The 22,551-nt window shown below is 45.2% G+C and overlaps 1 protein-coding gene across 3 annotated transcripts in view; it reads left to right on the top strand.

Moving 5' to 3' along the window:
- Ankrd44 (ankyrin repeat domain 44) overlaps window positions 1–22,551 on the top strand; it is a 220,552-nt gene that overhangs the window by 157,033 nt on the left and 40,968 nt on the right. For all 3 annotated transcript variants that reach the window (XM_038315493.1, XM_038315491.1, XM_038315492.2), the window contains exons 12-16: window positions 979–1,042; window positions 2,989–3,057; window positions 5,665–5,805; window positions 8,120–8,200; window positions 11,360–11,471. In XM_038315493.1, coding sequence (XP_038171421.1) covers window positions 979–1,042; window positions 2,989–3,057; window positions 5,665–5,805; window positions 8,120–8,200; window positions 11,360–11,471 — 467 coding nt within the window. The remainder of the gene's footprint in view (window positions 1–978; window positions 1,043–2,988; window positions 3,058–5,664; window positions 5,806–8,119; window positions 8,201–11,359; window positions 11,472–22,551) is intronic.

The following is a 22,551-nucleotide window of genomic DNA, read 5'->3' as shown; positions in this document are numbered from 1 at the left end:
CAAAGCTTTTGGGATGCCAGCATTGCTGCTTAGAATGAGAGTCTTGTCTGGTGGCCAGCGGTCCAGAATTGAGTGGCGGAGGGCCAGAGCTTACGTATGGAACCTTAAGTCATAGAAGAAGAAAAAAAAAATTGAGACAAATTGGTGACTTCACATTTAATACTATTCAACAGAAGAAAATGGCCCAATTTTCAATATTTCAGTGGTAGAAAATACCATGTTATCATTCAAGATGGCCCATGGGCATTGAAACATCAAGGCAGGATCCCCTTTCAAGGAGGTTTAATTTTTATATTTTTAATGTGGGGCTGTCTGGAACCAGAGATTCTCCCTGCTTTGAGCTTTGCTGATCTTTCTTATCAGGGCTTCTGCCAATCCCCATATATTAAGAAGTCCCCGGGGCTTTCCAAAGTGGTAGAAGCCTGCAGGGTGGAGATTATTTATGAATGAATTTATCGGCTCTCCTGGAGGCTTATTTTCCCTCTAAGTACTTTACCTATGGTGGATTCTGTTTTCATGACTGTAGGCTTAAAAACACGAAATCCCTGCATGAAAGCATGTCTCCCACATCCAAGACCCACAGGAAGCCTGGGACACACTTAACATGTCTGTCCTTGCCTGTTGGGATCTCTCTTCTGCTGTCCCTGTTCCTCGTATGTTCTGTCTGCCTGTCCGCTGCCCTACTCCTCTCAAATTGGTTTCACAAATTTCTATCTCTGGGATTGAAGCTGGGGCTGGGGCACACCCAGGGATGAAGGCAAAAATAAATCCGCCTTGACTTCACGGTGCTTCCTATGAAATTGCTGTGTTGAGCCGTTGCCATTAGTTTCCGTGACGACCTCCTTCTGACTACGGTTGCTTGCGTCCTGGCTTTCCTACTAACCGATTTTTCTGTCTCTGCAATGTCTCCTGTGGTTTGACTAGGACAAAAGTATAGCATAGTGTCCTTGATTAGTAATGAGCACGTGCTGTCTGCAGGCTTTGAAATAGACACCCCAGATACGTTTGGAAGAACGTGCCTTCACGCCGCTGCCGCAGGAGGGTGAGTACCGAGCGGTCGCGATTCCACGACTTGACGACTTCATGCAGCTTGAGTGACATAAATTGCCTATGAACCGAAAGCAATTTCCTCAGCAAATGGGGCCCCAGTCACCGTACCAAATACCGAGTGTCATTAATCCACTCCCACATCGCTCAGATTTTGTTCTTCCAAAGGAAGATGAAGAGTCCATCCTGAGTAGCGCATAGAGCTTATGTTGCTCTTCGCTCTCAGTCCCCGCCCCACACGGCTGTAAAGGCGGCAGCTGACGCAGCAGCGTGGATTTCTACTTGGCATCTTAAAGAAAAGATATTAATTTGAACTTTGTTCTTAAGTTTTCCCCTCTTTGTTACAAGTGGATGGGTGGTGGATGAGAGGATAAAGGATTGAATCAATTTATACATTTTTATAATAAAGAAAAATTAGAAATTTTTAGAAGGATTTAAATCTAACAAAGCTCAAGGAAATTCCTAAACATGGCCCAGAGTTTATTTATTCCCTGCCTTTCCCCCATAGCAAAAAGCCTTTTTTCATCAGGTTTTTTTTTTTTTTTTTAACAAATCAATGATTAGACCAAAGCTCTGATCAATATATTGTTGATATATGACCACACACTGACCAAACATAGTGTCTTTTGGATGACCTTCTATTGGGAAGGCGCTGGTTTTTAATCAGTTTTCTAGTACTTAAGGAATTCTCCATTTATCGTGTGTGTTACCAAAGACATTTCCCCATTTATCAGGGGTGAATGAACAGTGAAGCTGTAAAGCTCCTTCGTTACATGGGTCCCTTCTGGAGCCGTAGACTAACGCTTCTACAGAGTTATTGTATTTTTAAAAGCAGGCCCCTTCCCCCAAACTCAGTCCCCAAACTGGGTGAGATTTATGAGCCATGCAGGTCTAACCCAGCCATGGCTTTGATCCTTCTCCATGCGTCACTCAGGAAGAGATAGGTGCTGCGTGTTAGCTGACGTGCCGTGCCCATTCAAACGGTCCTTTAAACATTCGTATATTTTGTGACTCTTACATCTCGCCATCTGAGAAAAGAGGCTCTGAAGGGTAGGTGTGGAATGGGGAAGACCCCCCCACCCCGTGCCCCTACGTGCACGCAAGTGTACGTGCGCTAAAGCTTATCTTTAATGGGATCATTTTTCTTATTTAAATTACAAGACAATAGACAGTACATTCGGAGCCTCTTCTGAGGATTTCAAGTTTAGAACGATGATGGATGGTAATGCTCACGTTTATAAAGAATATCAGACCTGCGCGGAACATGACAACGCTCGGTGCTGCGTTTCCGTTTGAAAAGCCCTATTAGAATGAACATTAACCACATGCCCTGCCAGAGGAAAATTCCCTTCAGCGGGTCCTTTCTCTGTGCCGTGTGATTTATTGTTCTTGTGACGGACAGCGCTGTTCTGGACGATCGCTGTGCTCCCTGACGTCATTTCCAGTGTTGGTCCAGCACGTTGATTTACCTGGGTTGCAAAGACAGGAGGGAAGCGCAGCTGCCTTTTGTCCCATTGCAAGTGGCTATTGTGGGGATTTATTATGCCGTGATAAAAGGCAGTGCTGAGCCACTCGGCTTCATTATTTAAACGTGACGTGGAGTCGTTAGGCTGTGGCGATTTCATAGACTTCTGATGGTCCTGAAGAAGAATTTTAGTATCGAGGCCTTAATCATATAATAATCATTAAATTCCTTAGCCATTGCGTTGAAAATGTTCCACGAAGCCCTTCCATTTATGGATTTATTAGCTTTGAGAGAGAACTTTAGATTCTTATAATGCAGCACTTCCGGGATGTGTCCAGGTTCTTTCTCGCTAGCGGAATTTTAGACCCGAGGCTATCATGTCCGCCCAGCCCCTACTCTGCAGGAAATGCCTCTTCCAGGAGGTACCTTAGCAATTAGCCTTGACCGTACTGATTGTGCTTTCCCTGTCTTTCTAGCAATGTAGAATGTATAAAACTCTTGCAGAGCGGCGGAGCAGATTTTCACAAAAGGGACAAACGTGGGAGGTAGGTACTCGGGTGACCTGCCTCTGGGGCCTGACCGAGAGTGGGGACTAGCCCACGGCGCAGGCCTGTTGTTGAGGTGACCACATGGGACAACCGGGACAATTCCATCTTCATGGGTGATCCTTCCTTGTAGGGAAATACCAGCAAGGCTGACCGGACTCATGAGCTAAGGGTTCTCTCAATTTCTGCTTTCTTAAAATTTGTCTACCTGGATATGTTTGAGAAAAATAGTAGAACCAAACTCAAAATCCGGGCTTGAGAGAGTTGCTCTCGCCGAGGATTGGAATTCAATTCCCAGCGCCCTTGTCTGCAGGCTCATAACTGCTTATAACTCCAGCTCCAGGGGATCTGATGCTGCCTTCCGGAGCTCCCCGACTCCCTCGACAGAGAGGGACACCCGCACACAGATGACACAGACACACAAATCAAAATTAAAAAAAAAAGTTAAATATGGTCCAAAGAGCTACAGCATTTGATTTCTATATAGGACATTTCATCTTGAGATGATTTTTCGACATTTGGAATATTAAAGGAACACAGACTGGCAGTGATAGGTGGAAGTTTCTCTTATCTTCACAGCCCCTTTAATGGCTAAACTGGGTCATGATGCTAGCTGGTTCATGGACACCACACACACACACACACACACACACACACACACACACGGGGTGGGGGAAGCATGTACCAAGTAACCACATTTCACTCAGCACTTTATCACATGACCATAGTGGTCCCATTGACAAAACCACCTAATACCACAGTTCTTAAGACACAGCCTGCCTGTGACACACGACACCTTTGTAACACATGCACATGTGACACATGACTGTATGTAGGCTTGTGTATACACACACCCTTACCCTCTAGCAACTCCTCACCACCTGCCCCCCAGCTCTTGGCGGTTGACTCAGAATTTCTCTTCCGACCACCCACCTGTGGTGACTCTCTACCCAGCCTTCCAGATTCAGATCTAGTGAAACCTTCTCGTCCCTCTTACGGAAACGTCCCTCCTCTGTATCCTCCTAGCACCCTGAACGTTTCCTGACTGCGCCATGATAGTAGGGTCTGTCCACATCTGTCTGCAAGTCTCCTGGAAACGAGTCATTTCTCCCTCCCCCTCCCCTCCCCTCTCCCCCTCTCCTACCCTTTTCTTCCCATCTGTTCTCCCACCTTTTGTCTCCCTCTTCCTCTCTCTCTCTCTCTCTCTCTCTCTCTCTCTCTCTCTCTCTCTCTCTCTCTCTCTCTCTCTCTCTCTCTCTCATTGCTGTGGATCAATCAAAGCCACAGTATTGCACATGCTAGGCAAACCCTCTACTACCGAGTTACTTCCATAGACCTTGCGTTTAGTTTGGAGACAGGGTCTTGCTATGTCATCCAGACTGGCCTCGAACTCACAACCCTTCTGCTTCAGCGCCCCCCAGTGTTGGGATTCTAGGCATGTGTCCCTGAATCTAGCTTCCTCTTTATCCTTAAGTCCTGTTGGGAATGTTGATGCCTAGTCATTTTCAGTCCTATTAATTAAAACAGAAGCAATCCAATATGTAAAATGTTATAATTTCATAATTATAATTCTTCCTTTTGGACTGATGAGAAAACCAACTAGTGAAAGAGCCATAAGATGTCTACAAAATGCTTAAAATGGAAAAATCCTTAAACCTAATACATAATTCCTGAGCTAAAGTTACTCTATTTTTAATATTTTATTTGGTTGTTATTCCTCGGATATTGGTTAGTCACACCAGAAAAAAAAGTCAACTAATTAGAAACTAAAAATAAGTAGTATAAATTGCTTCCTATTTCTCAAGAGAAGAGGCTAGCTTCTGGACTAGAAAGGGTAACTGTGTTCTAAAGGTTAGGAAAGAATCCTCCTAAGGAGATACGGACATGGGCAAAGGTGAAGTCTGAACATAACCCAGAGCCCCTCATCATCCGCTCCGCATTAATGGGTTCATAGTGTACATAGGTGCGGGAGAAGTTCTGTAGGAGAAATCAAGTCAGCTTGGGAAAGCCTTCAATTCCAGGCTAAGAAATTAAGCCTTTTTCAATGGGGGAAGACTGGTGGTTTGAGAATGGGATTGTCACAGGTGGGGATTGGTCCTTTGAAAAACCCAACCAGGAAGTAGATGGAGGCTTGATTAGAGTTAAGGATGGTTTGTTAAAAAAAAAAAAAAAAAGTTCATTTGCATCTATTAATTAATGCAGAGCAATGGATTTCACTGTGACATTTTCTTCTATGCATAAAGTACAGACTTTGTGTCTGTGCCCTCCACTGTCCTCTCCCCCATCCTGCCCTCTTCCCCGTCCGTCTCTAAGGATGGTCTTAATGAAGATGATCTGGAAGATTCTTCATGGGGCAGTCTTGGCACGGACAGGCAATAACAGATCTAACCCTCAGTAGGCCCAGGATAGTGCCACCACGGCTGGCCTTGCTAGCATCCCCATGCCGGTCTCTGCAGACTTGGCTTTGTGTCCCTCGGCTCCCACACCCCGAGAGCTGAAGGAGACTCCTGCAGCCGGTGCTTCCGAGGAGTCTGTCTGCTGGACTGGACCGAGTAGAGGGGAATGGGAAACAATGACCCCGATCACGGGCCACGGTTTGTTTTTCAGGACCCCCCTGCACTATGCAGCCGCAAACTGCCACTTCCACTGTATTAAAGCGTTAGTGACCACGGGAGCCAACGTTAACGAAGCGGATGACTGGGGACGGACAGCTCTGCACTACGCCGCTGCGTCAGACATGGAGAGAAAGTAAGCATGGCCCTGTCTGTGCTTCATCTCGGGGTAGAGCCAGTAAGGGGAGCGCCTGGGTTTTCTTCACACCGCCTCCTGAAAACTGCAGAGGAGGGTCACCCAAGCCCTAGGCCTTCCCATTCTCTCTCTCTAGGTTATTGATTATTAGGTTTATGATTGTTACATGCCATTGCACACTTTCTTCTCTTCTTCTCTGCTCTGGGGTTAAATGCCAAAGGAGTGCTGTCAAGCCCAGACTTTTCAGACTGGGCTTTGAAAACCTGTTGGGATTTATTTGGCATACAGTAGTCTCCATCATTCTCCCTAAATACTTCATCTGTGGGGATGTATATACATATATATGTATGTATATATACGTATGCATAAGTATGTATATATATGTATACATATATATCTCCTGTGTAAAAACTACCCACCAATGCAGCATCCCAACTGCTTTCAAATGCAGCCTTGCTATGGTGGGATTAAACACTGTTCTGCCCAACTTGGGCATGAACACTCATTCAGCAGCTTCAGAGGAGGAATTTCTTATTCCAAGCGTATTTGGACTGTGGGTAGCAAGGCACAGAAAGCGGCCATCACCGAATCCCTGCGGGTGGGGTCCCACAGTTTGTAGTCCTTAAATCACAGGAAGACTTTGATGAGTCTGCCTGACAACTGGTGAACTATTTGCTGCCCCCTGTGGTGCATTTGTTTGTGGGTTAGTTCTGATGGTTTCTTCTCTAGAACAATGGCATCTACACATTTCATTTTAATGCATCAGTAAGGCAAGTACATGCTCTCCCACTGGCCTATACCACCAGCCCTTTCAAATATTTGGTCTGGTGGTCCAAGTAAGAAATACATCTTATACATGATACAGTGCACATGCTCACATATATGTTCACATATGGGAAATAAAAATGGAACGAACCGTATTTATGTTTATTGTATGTGATACATTATATTTTCTATCTCATTTTATAGCTTCAACCTAATTGATGTTACTTAGTAACAGGTGATCTGTTGTTTATGAAATATGTATGAAGAGCCAGGTGTGGCGGCACACACTTGGGATCTTGGCATTTGACAGGAGGAAGAAGACAGATCAGGAATTCAAGTTCACCCTCTGATACATAGAGAGTTTGAGGATAGCCTAGGCTACGTGAGATCCTGTCTCAAAAACCAAACAGAATATATATATATATATATATATATATACACATACATACAAATATATATATATATATATATATATATATATATATATATATGTACAAGCACGTGCACACACACACACACACACACACACACACACACACGACTGGAAAGGTATTTCAATTGGTAAACATGAGGTTCAAATTTGATATCCAGAACCCACGTAAAAGCACCCAGGTATCTGGGCTGAAGAAATGGTCTATTAGTTAAGAGCGTTTGCTGCACTTTCAGAGGACCCGAGTTCAGTTGGCTCACACTCGCGTGTCACTCCAGCTCTAAGGGATCTCACCCACGTGGACACTTGCACACACGTGGCTTTCCCTGACACAGATACACGGATCAATAAAAACATCAATAAAAACAATAAAAAATGATCTTTAAAAAAAATCCCAGGTGTGGTGAGAGCTGCTAACCAGCAAGTCTAGCCAACCAGGTGACCTGCAGAGCAATGAGCAACACTGCCTCAGAAACCAGGGTGGGTGGTTCTTCAGAAAGGATGCCCGAAGTTGACCTCTGACTCCCACATATTATGTGCAGACACAAGCACGCACCCAGATTAACATGCGCAGGCCCACTTCCTTTTGTGTTTACATAAACACGTTTCTAATAAGATGTCACCCCTGGGATCTCATAGAACACAGGTTATCAATTGAGCAGTGCTGTGCTCTGGGAAAGATAGGCTGTAGGAAGGGCTAGGGAGCAAGTATTCTTCACGTTTTAAGGGCTAGAAGGGAAAAGTCTAGGACATGAAGGTCAGAATCTCCCGTAGGAAGCAAGATGCTGGCCTGGCCAGAAAGCATGAGGGTATGGTAGCAGGCAGAGGAGCCTGAGATGATAAGTTGTTTCTTTTTAGTTGGAAAATTCTCGGCTGCCTGTAGAGGGGTAGGCAGCTTGATTCCGCTCTCAAGCACACACAGCTGGGGAGAAGCGATGCTCTCAATTGGATTCCTTGGGAGGAAATAGATTTCCTAGATGCCTTGGAGAGAGCCAATGTATGTCCCGCTTGGGTTGGAATAAAATCACTGAGATGTAATTGTGCAAAAACGATCAACAGCTTTTAATTTAAAAAATTAATTGTGATTTTTTTTCTCCCCCTGTATCTTACGCTGAGAAGTAAGATGATCTTAGGGAACGCCCACGACAATTCCGAAGAACTTGACAGAGCCCGGGAAATGAAGGAGAAAGACGCTGCACTGTGAGTTTCTCCGGGGCATAAAATGGGGTGTCACTGGGGTGCCACAGTCCTCTGTCCCTCGGGGATCCTGAGAGAGGGAGGGGATACAGACCCATGTTTAACATGTCCATCCTTTTGCTGTTCTCATGCATGGAACTCTTTATAAGATTATACGCTTGCTTTGACTGCCGTCGTGATGGGCCGGCATCTGACTCTGTCGTGTCTCATATTCCATGGGGGACATGTTACGCCTCCACTTGGGACCTTAGGTTCTGCTTTGATGACCTGGGGATAACTGTTTAGCAGATTCTATAAAGGTCTTCAGACCCCTCAGACCCTTGACTTACAGATAACCTCCTGCTTCCTGTAAGCAGCTATCCCTGAGCCTACTACCCCATACAGGCTTCAGCCAGGGACTTTGCCGTTGCCATGCAAGGGTCTGGAGTATCTGCCATCACCCAGGGGCATTGACACATGAGCGCTCCTCGACAGTCTAGTCACAGAGAGATCAGTGCAGAGATCCACGGTAGTAGTGAGCGGTCACTTAGGGCAGTGATCAAGCAAATGAACCAGGCTGCCCATGTTGGGCCTCATCCCCCAGCGGGTACAGTGCTCGGAGACTCTGCAGGGCTGTGATCCACACTGTGTTTATTCTCTTCTCTGAGGCCTCCACGCTGCTCACTCTGCTCCCCTTCCCTGTGTCCATGTTCCAGACACCAAGGAGAGCCCTGATGCAGATCATAGGACGTCCCCAGTATCTCTGGGATAGAGACAGAGACACTGCTCTGGGTAAAACAGAATGAGCAAGTTTCACCGTAATACACCTAAACTTAAAATGATAATGTTAAAAAAAAATAGAGACTTTTCAGCTCCCTCAGCAAGCCCCCCTTTCTCGATTAAATTGCAGGCTTGCCCAGGGCCAGCCCAGGCTCGCTGGTGAGGAAGGGGGCAAAGTAAGTAGCAGAGAAAGGGCCATGAATGACCACACCATCCTGTCCAAGTCGGGCACCTAATGTTCCGTTGATCTTGCATCTCAAGTGGCCAAGCTGCTAGTCCGCCTTGGGAGCAGGAAGGATGAGCCTCTTCAGTCGAACACGGGGTTTGGTTTTTCCTTAAGCCCTAGGTGGAGGATATCCAAATCCCACATTGCTTCTGTTGCCGTGTCTGTACGGTTGCCGTCTAGTATAGCTCTGTTCTGGACTAAATAGTTCTCTGGGAAGAATTCTTAATGTTTTCTAAATTATAAATTGATGGTTTCTTTTTGCCACCCTTTCGGAGCCTGAGGATTGTATGTCCACAGAACGTTATCCTGGTGAATGACTCACGTAAAGAGCTACATTCAGGTTTACAATGTGTCCGGGGACATTTAATTACCCAAGTAAAAAAGGACTTCCTTTTAAGGTATGAAGGACCAAAGACAGCATGATAACAGGACTTTAGTAAGAGCATTTTATAGATAAATACGACAAGTAGATTAGGTTTATAAAATTTATCCTTTGTCAGTTTTCTAGAAATCAAAGAGCCGCTTTGTCTTTTTATCCCTTTGGCTTTAGACCACAAGGTAGGTAAATGCACTTTCAAAGTTTGTGAATAACCTATAGAAAGCTCCCACAGAAACATCTTATTTAACGGGGAGGCTTAGATTTAGAATCTAAAACCCCGAGAGCCATGCTCGGGTGATGGCTCGTGTTTATAATCCCAGAACTTGGAGGTAGAAGAAGGAGAATTGGAGGTGCAAAGTCGTCCTCAACTACACAGTGAGTTTGAGGCCAACATGAAACTCTGTTTCAAAACAGCCAAAATTAACAGGTCTCGATGTAGAGTAAGAAATTGAATCAAAATGGACTTGTCGGGGGACACATTTGTTTAGCTAGCTATTGTCCTTTGTAAAGCAAATACCACATCACTCAGTGCATCTCGGGGCTCTGGGGTTCTAGAACTTGGGGCTCTTCAGCAAAGTTTGAGGCAACTCCTCCCTCTGCTGAGCGTATCTGACTCTTTGACATGGAAAATACTGATCCATCATTGAGAGAAAAAAACCGCACTCAAAATGTTTTAAGTCAGTGTTTTTGGTTGTTTGCATTGGGCCGCATTCCTCCTTCTCCTCAGCTGCACGTAGCTGGGGTTAGACCATACTTCCAGCCTATTTTGTCGTCTTTTCAGAGAAATTACAACGATGCCAGGAATGGCTTTTGAAATTTATCGTTTTGCCTAGTCTGTATTCCTGACGGCGTAACTTAAGTTGCTTCCTTCAAGTGCAGCAACGGAATGAATTCTTTATGTCTTTTAAATGTTTAGCCCCTCTTTTGATCTTTTTATTTTTCAGTCTAACCTCGGGTTCTTTTCTTCTTAATCTGCTTTAAACTTACGATTCTTAGCATCTTGGTCTTCGTCTCCAACGGTGATGTCAGAAATAGCCCCTCCTTTATCATGTTCTCCTGGTTGCAATGGCCTGATCACTCCGTTATTACGTTTGAGAGTTGTGAACACAGAGATCTGAATCTTATTATTCAGTAATCTTTTTTTTTTCTTTTTTCTTTTTTTTTGGTTTTTCGAGACAGGGTTTCTCTGCAGCTTTAGAGCCTGTCCTGGAACTAGCTCTTGTAGACCAGGCTGGCTTCGAACTCACAGAGATCTGCCTGCCTCTGCCTCCCGAGTGCTGGGATTGAAGGCGTGCGCCACCACCGCCTGGCTTTATTCAGTAATCTTGATGACAGATATGTTCTCTACCCAGGGGGAGAAGACCCTTAGTTGCCCACTGGTTCCCAAAGCTCTCCCTGACTTTTAGGATCGTTATTTTAAGATGAAATAAAGACAGATAAAGAGAGCTCTCCTCCCACCCCAGCACATAAGTTTTGTAATCGGCTCCTTACACAATCCCAGTCTCTAGGTGCTTTGTGGAATATTCATAACAGAGTGGTTCAGGCTGATCGTCCCTTCTGGTGCAGAGAGGTTCGCACTGGCCATCCCTTCTGGAGCAGAGGGGTTCGCACTGATTGTCCCTTCTGGAGCAGAGGGCTTTGCACTGACTGTCCCTTCTGGAGCAGAGGGGCTTGCGCTGACTGTCCCTTCTGGAGCAGAGAGGTTCACGCTGGCCATCCCTTCTGGTGCAGAGGGGTTTGCGCTGACTGTTCCTTCTTGTACAAAAGTGTTTCTGAGGCTGCATCTTTATGCTTACAGCTGTCTAGAGTTTCTGCTTCAAAATGACGCGAACCCCTCCATCCGGGACAAGGAAGGCTACAATAGCATCCACTATGCCGCTGCCTATGGCCACAGACAGTGCCTAGAACTGGTGAGTTGTCTTCTCCGCTCATTTTTTTCTTCTAGCACGACACTGGCCCTGAACTCCCGACAGCCACCTCACCGCCTAGTGCCGTCACCACCAGGAATCCAGGGGAGATGGTTTCTGTAAGTGAAAAACCTGTTCCTGTCTGTCCTCATCTGACTGATAGCGGACTCATTCGCATTAATTGTGGTAGGAGTGTTAGAGCTGACACAGCTTTTATCTTAAAGATAATTAGGATGTCAAAGGAGCTGAGTGGATCTTCCCAGAGAGAACTCTGCAGAGCTCACCAACAGTACGCAACTTAGTATTTAACTTATTCAGTCATAGGCGCATGGCTTCATTTGGGCCAGCCCCATGTGTGAAGAAGAAAGAAAGACACTGGCAAGGGCCAAGAAAAGAATTTGAACTTAAAAAAAAATCAAATGGTTAAAATATACCTGGGGGGGTGTTTGAAATCTGAATTCTTCTTTTAGTGATGGTCATGAGACTCAAAACTCAAATGCCCACGGTGCCATGAAATGTGGAGGGAGGGGGTAAGCTCAAAGGTAAAACAGTCGGGAATGACGGGGCTGGGCCAAACGAAGAGCCATCCTGGAAAGGGAGGCACAGCTTTGGAAGACTAGGAAGGAAAGGGTTGTGTGTGTGTGTGTGTGCGCGCGCATTCCTATGTCACAGCACACGTATGAAGTACAGAGGACAGTTTCATGGGTTCAGACTAAACTCAGATCGCCAGCTTGATCAGCAAGCGCTTTGTGCTTTTACCCGCTGGAGCGTCTAGCCAGACCTAAAACCTGACTTGCTAATGTAAGATTTCCTATTTTGAGATCTTCCGGGGACGGGGAGGGGGGAGTCTGTGCATGGCTCCATCCAGCCTGCCAGTCACAACGTGCTTCTGTCTGCACACCACTCTGGGTTCAGCTTCATCAGGAGGCTTGAATGTTCGGACTCACTGTCTGTGTGGGCTAATGGCAGGTGCCATTTTATTTACTGCCTTCGAATGTGTTTACATTGCTGTGTGGTGGTTTGGATGAAAATGGCCCCCTTAGGCCTATAGAGAGTGGGACTGTTTGGTTGGGTAGCCTTGTTGGAGGAAGTGTGTTACAGGGGGCAGACTTTGAGGTCTTAGATGCTCAAATCAAGCCCAGTATCTCCCTCTTTTCCTGCTGCCTGCTGATCTGGATGTCCTCTCCTGTCTTCCTGTATATGTCTCCCAGATATCTATCTCCTCTTTATACATATACTCCTTGATAGTTTTGTGGTCTAGCCAGGTTGGCCTCAAACTCTGAACCCTCCGAGTCTTCTCTCTTGCAGTAAGTCCCAAGCACAGCTTCCCCTCCCCCAACTCCCCTAATTCCCAGACACACACCCCCACTCCTCCTTCAGAAAAGAGCAGACCTCCAAGACAGCCACACAGGACAAAGCAGTACACAATAAGACAAGGCAGAAGCCATCCTGTGGAGACTGGACAAAGCAACCCAATAGGCACGGAGTCTCAAGAGCAGGTAGAAGAGTCAGAGGCACATTCTAATTTTAAAGGCAGCTGTTATCCACCAAATGATCCACTGACAAGCCTCTTAGACACAGAGCGGATGTTGTTGGGAGCTGGTTGGGATGAGGTAATGGCATCTTTGTCTTGTTCCTCTAGCTTTGCAGTCACCCTTGCTCTACCCTTGTGAGCTGATGTGACTCTGTGCTTAGACTTCATAAACCAAAGGCCCCTCACAAGCGTGTGCACATGCATGGGTGTGTATTTGTCGTCACTGGGAGAGTGAGGGCCTGTGCGGTAATTACCCACGGTGAGGTTGTCTTCTGACATCTGCGTAAGACACAGCTGTCTTTAATTGCTTTTCTCTCAGAAAGCCATATGCCGTATCGGATGTCTGAACTTTTATCACAAAGTTTGTTGTGATCCTCTTAATGGTTTGTGCTGCTCTGTGGAGCTATCATGAGTTATCTTCAGCTCCGTGGCACACAGAGCACAATTACCTGGAAACACCTTCTTTCTGTCCAAGGGAAGTGGCTGCAATGTTTTTTCTTTTCAGGAATGCCATTTTAGGGCCATTATTCCTTTGATCAGACAAGATTTTTCTGTCCACAAGACAAAAAAAGACTTGGTTCTTCGATTGGATCAACTCTTGCCTTTGTATTTACAGCGGTGATTATTCATGGAACTTAGGAAGAGTCTATAGTAGGTAGGGGAAGTATTAATTGATCTTCATTTATGCTGTCAGCTGAGTCAGGCCAGATTATCAATAAAAGCTGTAGAAGCACCATCCTTGTTTGTTTTTAAAGAAAGAACTTCCGTGAGTTGTTCATCTCACAAACCGGGCTTTTCTGAACGATGATCACTGTTGGGTGGAAAGCTTTGTGGATTCCTATTTTGGAGTGCACCCTACATTTCCTCTTGGGTGTAGTTTGTACTGAGCAAGCTGTGGACATTTTTTTTTTTTTTACAATCCCTCCCCCGTCCACAACACCAAATCAAAACAAACAGAACCAGAGAATATTCCTGCATTCTCTCCTCCCCACCCCACCAGATACTGGGCACTAGGCCAGACTTTTGTAGGAATCTTATCCTCCTGCTAGCTCATTCAGCAAGAACCAGTTTGGGGAGGAGATGGGACAGGATGGGTATTCCATAAGAAGGGAAGACAGAATAGCATCATCTCTGGGGCAAGTGTTGAATGAAGAAGTAAGGTGTGTTTTTTTTCTTTTTTGTTTTGTTTTTATGGGGAAGTATTTCTATTTTCCCCTTTACCCTTGAAAACCTCGTGCCGTCATAATCTCTAAGACCCCCACTCCTTAGAAACTAGATGTTAGGAAGGCAAACTCAATGGGGTTTATACTATCAAAGCAGAGCAGAGGGTTCAAGTCTAATAAAACACCTGTATATAGATCAAATGTTTGCTTGAGTGGGGGAGGGGAGCTGGCAGAGGGCTCAGGCCTCTACAGTCAGTGCATTCGGACAAACTGGAAAGAGAGAAATTCAGGGAGTGTGCCGCTATTTGGGATTCCGGTTTCTGTTGGCTTACTAGTTTCCATTTTCAGTCTTGGATGTTTCTCTGTGAACGTAAAGACGCTTATGGCTTTGTTATTTTCAGAGGGGGGAAACATGTCTTCTAGGGTAATTGCATAAATTTCCTCCACAGAGTTAGCAAGATGTCGTGGAAACTAGAATTCTGATTCCATTTGGTCCAGGATTTTGCTAAGCTTAATCACTTGGAATTTGGCTGCTTCCCCTGGATCTGCTGTGAACTTGAACTTTGACAGTAAGAATATGCGGGGAATAGCAAACAATCCCTACATGTGTATTCTAGAAGTTCTGGGAGTCTCTGAAGACAGCTATGTTTTGGGCAACTGAAAACAAAATCATGTTACATTCATATAAACTTCCAGGTATTTCTTAAGACTTGATCATTGTTTGAAACTGATTCTAAATAAATCCATGTATCTGTGTAGAAAGCTTTTCAGTGTTGAATTAAGATTCTTGATACTAAGAAAATGGGTTTTAAAGGATTATTTTTTTAAGAATAAGTGACTTTTAGGCCAGGAAGCAGTCACAACAAACCTCTGATAACTTTTTTTCTGCTCCCAGAGGTGCTATGAGCTGGTCTTAGAGTAGGTGACTGAGCTGGCAGGCCATGTGTGAGCAGTGTTCTGTGGAACCCTCAGCAATGCCGGGATGACCATTCTGCTATTGAGCTCAGTGGGGGAGAAGCACAGCTCTTAGGAGGATGAGCTCACTCTCTCTGAGGGAGGGACTGGGGTAGACACAGACGTTCCGATGCCACTAGCAGCCTCTCACTGTTATGAATGAGTTCACAAAATTTGAAACAGAAGTGGAATGCAAATCTGTGTTCAGAGCAGTTGAACAATCAGTCCAGCAAAGGGTCTGTCTTCCGCCTTACGGTGAGGCAGGAGATCTTCTGGTTTCCCTCTGTATCGATCTGGCAGCTGATGAAAGAACCACGTAACAAAATTTATTGAAATGAGCAACCTCAGCTTTCCCTCCAGAGGAGGCTCTAGAAGAGTTGGGCTGTCACCCACACATTGCGTCCGCCCACAGCCTGCTGATCCGGTGTCTAAAGTCCAAGCCGGGAAAGGGAGGAAGCTTGAGACCCTGGAGAGATGTTTTCTGTAATTCAGCTGTGTGATGGTTCACACCATTCCCATAGTGGGGGAGAAAGGCTGCCTTCTTCTGGCCAGAGACCAAGCAAAGTGGCCGTACTGAGATGGCTTGGGTACTTCAGTGAGCACACTGGTCTGGCATATGATACGTCTAAAATGTCTCTAACCAGAATCTCCTCGCCAGGAGGTCATACAGAGTCATCCATTGAAGGACCACTCTGCCTTCATAGGCGTTAGGGGAAAGTGTCATGTTTCCAACGCCCAGGGAGGTGTATTATTTGTGTTTTGATAAATAAGTTTTACTTGAAGACCAGAGGCAAAACTAAAGCCATCAGAGGTCAGGCAATGGTGACACACACCTTTATCCCAGGATTTGGGAGACAGAGACAGATGGATCTCTGTGAGTTCAAAGCCACCCTAGGCTACACAAGATCAATGCAGAAAAAAAATTCAGGTGGTGGTGGCTCATATCTTTAATCCCAGTGGGAGGGAGTCAGATGTCCTTAATCCCAGCACTAGAGGGAATCTAAAATGAGAGGAGAGAGAGGCTGTCTGTTTAGTCTGCAGTTGCCCAGCTTTGGTAGACGTAAGACTGCTCTAGTGGCTTGGCTGCTTTGCTTTTCTGGTGTTTGGGTTGAACCCCAATATTTGTCTCTGGGTTTTGTTATGTGTGCTGCACCTATATGTGTGTCAGAGGCCACAGCTGGCCTAAGACTCTCCTGAATCCCACTGAAGAGGGTTGCTTGTGAAGAAGGTGACAAGGTGGGACCTCTCTGTCCCTAGCCGCAACCTTTGGTAGACAGTGGGGAGAAGGACCAGTGTTAAGCAATCTTCAGGGGTTCTGGTTCCTATACTGGCACAGACGGATTAATTGCTGATGTGAAGCTATGTTTGTAACTGGAATGCCTTCAGGGGATTTTATTGTTTGTTAGAGATTTCTATCTCAGGTGGCAGGAAAGGGAGCCTTGTCGTGGAGATTGGACCTGGGATAGGAAAAAGAGGACAAAGTAGGATTTACCAGTGACTCACCCCCTAGTCACACACTGACTAGCACTCAGCTCTAAAGAAAAAGAAATGATTCTTGACTTGAAATACACATGAATTTAAATTTTAACTCTATAAGATAGAATGTCCTAATAGTTTCAAGTACTTATTAGGTGCCAAAAAAAAAAAAAAACATTGAACAAAAGCGATACGTTGGTGAATGACTGAACTTGATTTAGTGATAAAATTTAAAGGCTAGTCTTGAAGTGTTTTGGTGAGTCTCCTGTTGGGCAGATGTTTCATAAAAGGTGACAGGTTGGAGAGAAAAGGAAAATTTATATTTCTGTGAACTGATCCTCTGTTTAGATGTGACTGCTTACAGGCATGAAAGCATTGTATTGTAATCTCCTCTTTATTTTTTTTACTCTTCAAGGTCCGCAAACCTGTGCTAATGTGTAAAACGGATGCAAAGACATTAGGCAAATTAAAAGTTACACACACACAGAGTGACTATTTCTAGGTGTATAGTGAGCACTAAGGGATTCAAATAGACATTACTGCTTCTAATGGGGAAGCTTCTAAAGACCAGGAGAAAAAAAAGATCAAGATTTCTTAAGAATGGTGTAGTTTCAATGTGAACCGAAAAACAAAGCTAATCTAGTTTGTCCTCCCCTTTTTCCTTCCCTATCTTGTCTTCTCTCCATCTTCATCACTTCCGTTGCTGGGACAAAACCCTTACAACCGAGGCCACTTGAGAAGAAAGAGTTTATTGGGGCTTACAGTTTCAGGGGGTGAGGCCATGACTATCATGGTGGGGAGTGTGGCAGCAGGAAGGAGGGCATGGCGCTACAGTCTTAGCCGAGAGCTCTTACCACCCTCAGGCTGGAGGCAGAAAGGGCTAACTGGGAAGCACTTGGACTTTTGAAACCTCAAAGCCCAGCTCCAGTGAAATATGTCCTCCAGCAAGGCCACACCTCCTCCAGCAAGGCCACACCTCCTCCAGCAAGGCCACACCTCCTCCAGCAAGGCCACACCTCCTCCAGCAAGGCCACACCTCTTCCAATGAGGTCACACCTCCTCCAATGAGGTCACACCTCCTCCAATGAGGTCATGCCTCCTCCACGCCAAGTCGCCTCCCACAAGACCTTTCCCAAGCATTTCTGTCAACTGGGAACCAAGTGTTCACCGTATCTAATCCTATGGAAGCCATCTTATTCAAACCACCATGTTCCCTCAGTCAAAAACCTATCAGACAGCATCCAGTGACATAAGACAGCACCCCAGCTGGGGCTAGGCCCAGGAGGATGTCAGGAAGACATCTCAGGAAGGATCAAAACCCATTCAAGGACAGTGGTCTACATGAGTATATTTGTCAAAATATATCAAAATACCTGACAAAGGCAGCTTAAGAAAGGGAGGGTTCATTTAGGCTCGTGATTTAAGAAGGGAGATAGTTTGTCATGTTAAGAAAGGCATGGGCTCAGGGGAGGGAAAGGTTAGTCACACGGTATCAGTGTCAGAGAAGGGACCCGGAGTAGAGCTGGCTTATCAAACCTTAGGGTGTGCTCTCAGTGTCCACTCCCTGAAGGGAGGCTTTATCTCTCAGCCTCCGTACGTGGCCCAGGATAACTATGAATGCATCCCAACTCAAAATCATCATCTTAAAACATGATGTGGATTTTGGAAGGGGTAGCTTGTATACACAGTTCTCAACCATGAACTGTAGATGACAGCATCCTGTTGCAGCATCTTTCAAAGTATTCCCTCACAAAGCACAGACCATGGATTGACCACCCCTGGAAAATTATACAAGCATCTTAGTTAGGGTGTCCATGGCTGTGAAGAGACACCATGACCACGGCAACTCTTATAAAGGGAAACATTTCGTTGGGGCCGGCTTACAGTTCAGAGGGTTAGTCCATTGTTGTCATGACAGGTGGCATGGCGGTGTGCAGGCAGTTACGGTGTTGGAGAAGAAGCTGAGAGTTCTACGTCTTGATCTGCAGGCAGCAGAAACCACTATGTACCACACTGGGCATAAGGGACCTCAAAGTCCACCTCCACAGTAACGCACTCCTTCCAACAAAGCCACGCCTCCTGATGGTGCCTGCCACTCTCTTTGGGGGCTATTTTCTTTCAAACCACCACAACAACCTTCCAAACACAGTGCTTTCAGTTGGGACCAAGTGTTCAAACACATGAGCCCGTGAGGACAGACCACATTCTGACAGCAATGTATTTCAGACTAAATACAGTCTTTAAATTCCCCATTTTAAAGTTTGTACAGTCTTCTCTTGGTCCCAAATTCTTCACATTGATATGGAACAGGCAGTAAGCGGTAGTCCCTACTCAAGGCCTTCTCCTGTGCCATTCAGAATACACCAGGCTCTTGTTCTCTTGATGGGACAGCGAGCCCTCACCACTGATGGACAGAGAGCCCTCACCACTGCCATTTTTCTACAGTTGATGGGAATTTAATTCCCAGAAGAGCCAGGCCACTTCTTCCAAGGCGTGGCTTCTCTTATATTAGTCACCCATGGTAGCTGCTTTCAGAAACATGGAGTGGATTTGAAAAAATGTGTTTTTACTATGTTAACATAGGACTATGTTACACATGGGCACAACTTCCAAAGAAATAAAAAACTAGTTTGGAAGATAAAAACCATACTTCATAAATATTGGTTCACAATATTACCCACATCTCCATGTTCTTCAGAGGCTAATAAGAGAAGAATATAGCTATCCTGGGCTCTGTCTGGTCCCACCTCCTGCTGTTCTGCTATGGTTGCTGCAGAAGAGCTTGGGCAGGCCAGCATGTGGTCTACACATTTTCCCCAAGCACAGCATGGTTACCGCCTCCTTCCTCTCTTTCCTCGCTTTCTGTGGTGGTATGTTCAGTTACCGTCTGCGTGTCAGAAGCTCTTCGGTCATACATGTCCAGAGAAGACCCTGCTCCTATCACCGTTAACCCATGGCAGGGCAGAGTGTGCCAATGTCTGCACCAGCGTGCAGAATTTACAGCAAACTACCTCCTGCAACTAGCTGGTCCCTAATTACAACCCCCCCCCCCCACACACACACAGCTGACAACTCAACCTCAGGCTGTGGGAGCTTGGCCACCTGGCGGTGGTGGGTGGCAGAGGTGGTGGCAGGAGGTGGTGAGGTTCAAGAACTTCCACGTGTGCTGGCCTGAGGAGGAATATCATCAGCTCTGCCATTATCCAACCACAAGGTCTGTGAACATTTTACTTTCTTTCCGTGAGACCCCATATCTCGCCTAAGCTTTTAAATGGAACATAGATTGTTCTGAACTAAGAAAAAATAAAGTAGTCCTCAAAAATTAACAATAGAACTCCCACGTAGTATTAATTCCAAACCAGGGTGTATACATCGAAAGAAAATGAAATCATTATCTCTAAGAGATTTGATTAATAAATAAAATTATATGCCACATATATGTTATAGATGTATAATACTGTTTGCAATGTAATATTATTCAACTTTTTAAGCAAAAGAATACTTGCCATTTCATAACAGTGTGGGTGACTCTGAAATACATTATGCTGCCTGAAATAAGCCAGACCCAGAAAGACACAACACTATACAAACTCACTTACAGATGGAATCTAAAGGAAGTGGACTCGTGGAAACAAAATGTCCAAGAGCTGGGGGCGGGAAATGGGAGCCGTCAGTCAGATTGCGCAAGTCCTCAGGGTTCTGGAGATCTGTCATCGAACAGTGTGGCATCTGGAGTTAGGGATGCTCCGTCACAGAGCAGATGACAATTGTTATACACATACATACTTACAAACACACACATACATATATACACATGCACATGAACACCCCCCCCCCACACACACACAGAGGCACCTGTGAGGTGGTAGAAGTTTGGTCATCTGAAATCTCAGTTTGGTGTGTATACATGCTTTACAACATTACACTACATGCCTTTAATACTTTTTTGGTTAATTTTACTTCAGTCAAGCTGAGCAATCAAAGATTATAAGAAAATTATCTAGCATGGTGTCTGGTACATGAGGAATAAAAGTAGTGGCTGTTGTTATGTGTTCATTTTCTGTGCCTTGGCGTCCCTCATCTCCTGGACACTGTGCTGTATCTATGAACATCTAAACAACTGGGAAAAAATCCTGTATCTTATCACTATCGAGCCAGGGGAATAGGCATGCAAATAAATAACTATGATAAAATAAGCTGTTGCTCTATTGGGATTTTTGTATTTCTGTTGTTTTTTAGCATGATCTAAGATGAAACAGGAGTCCCAGAAATGGGACCGGCGAGGTACGGTGGAAGTGTGGTGGTTAGCGAGGGGCTTGCTGACTCCTGTCGGCATCGTGTGTTTGCTTTAGATTCCTCCTGGTCTCGTTACCATTTGTATGACTGTGCACTAGCAGCGTGGAACTGGAAAGGAACTGAACGAGGGCGAGAATGGGGGGTGTCTGCGCTTGGTTGGTAAACTCGGTGAGGACTTGATTTATGAGCTACCAGAGAACTTGTTGTACAATGGCTTCTTTGCTTTTGATGATAGCTGCATTGCCCACAAAATAAAGCAGTTGTAAATAAAACAATACATTGGAGCTTAAAGAATATAGACGCTGTATCTAAACCCGTGCTGCTGATCCAACCACCATCTGGGGCCAGCCATTCATAAAAGATTCCATGTGAGGCGGGCCCGTATTGGAATATGTGTGTCAAGTCTCTCCCATCTGTTTTGACTTTTGTTTACGATAATAACCATTTTCTTGCCCACTTACTCGAATCTGTGCTGATTCTTTCAATATTCATTAAGCAGACATAGACTTTGTGGTCTTTAGCTGGTGGTTTTAAGTCCCATTAAAGATTAGCATTAATTGGATCAGTCAACATTTTCCCTAAAGCTGTGTATTTTTATTGCCTGGGCCAGAATCAATAGAACATTTGTTCATGCTCACAGCAGAAAATTTATCCTACCATCTAACCTTAAGAAATGGGGTCCGAAGGACATTTATATTGTTGTGCACAGGTTTTCTACCGACTCAGAGCAAGCAGGCGAGAAGTCTTCCTGAGGCATAAGCAGGATGCCTTTTCCGTCATTTATTTCTAAATTTTTACTTTAAAGTCTGCAATTTTGCATTCGAGCCAGTGGTCTCCTTTGTTTTCGTTCTGCTCTTTTAATCATATCGCCACGGCTCTCGGCTTTGGGATCCCTCTCCTGCCCCTCAGGTGAAACCTCAGTTGCCCAGAGCAAGTGCACCGCACCCTGACCCGAGGCAGCAAGTAAATTACCGCGGTGCCAATAGAATTCAGGGTACCGCGGGAGCCTCATCCAGAGGAAAATTACTGTTGATTAAAGGGGAACTTTTAAGCTCGAGTCCTGCGCTCCGAAATCACCATGGAAACACGAGGCGGTAGTATTGTTTCCTAGCAGAACACAAAGAGCCGTACGTGCCAGAGAGGGGAATCGATGAAACGTAACGCGCGACCCTGGGTATTTCAGAGCTGACCACTTGTCACCCTTTCACAAGGTGGCTGCCACTTCTTGCAATCAAGCATTTTGCAATGCGCAGCTTCAACTAATCTAGCTCTCCGTGGGTAGCAGCAAAGGCATGCAGATCCTGCTGCCTTTCATCTGGCGCTGACGTAAGAGGAGGCCTTGCATGTCTGTGAAGACTCTAACATTCACATTTTAGTATAGAATTAATAGTGTTCTGGAGGTGAGTGGTTAAGACAAACTGCACCTTATCTCCACTTTTTTCATAGAAATTATCTATATTATTATTATTATTACCTTCTTACTTTTTATGGCATGTATCCGTTTTCCATCTTGAAAGGCTTTAATTTACAGAGCACAGATCAACCACAAGGGACTGACTGCAATATTTCAGTCTCCTGCAGGGGACCAATACTCAGCCCGCCAACTCAGCTCTCGCGAGTTTTTTCTGACTTTGAGTTAGAGTCACGTAAAAACGTAACT

The sequence above is a fragment of the Arvicola amphibius genome, chromosome 18 (assembly GCF_903992535.2).
Source record: "Arvicola amphibius chromosome 18, mArvAmp1.2, whole genome shotgun sequence".
Classification (NCBI taxonomy): Eukaryota; Metazoa; Chordata; class Mammalia; order Rodentia; family Cricetidae; genus Arvicola; species Arvicola amphibius.
Note: the sequence above shows the minus strand (reverse complement) of the source record. Positions and strands in the feature narration are given on the sequence as shown.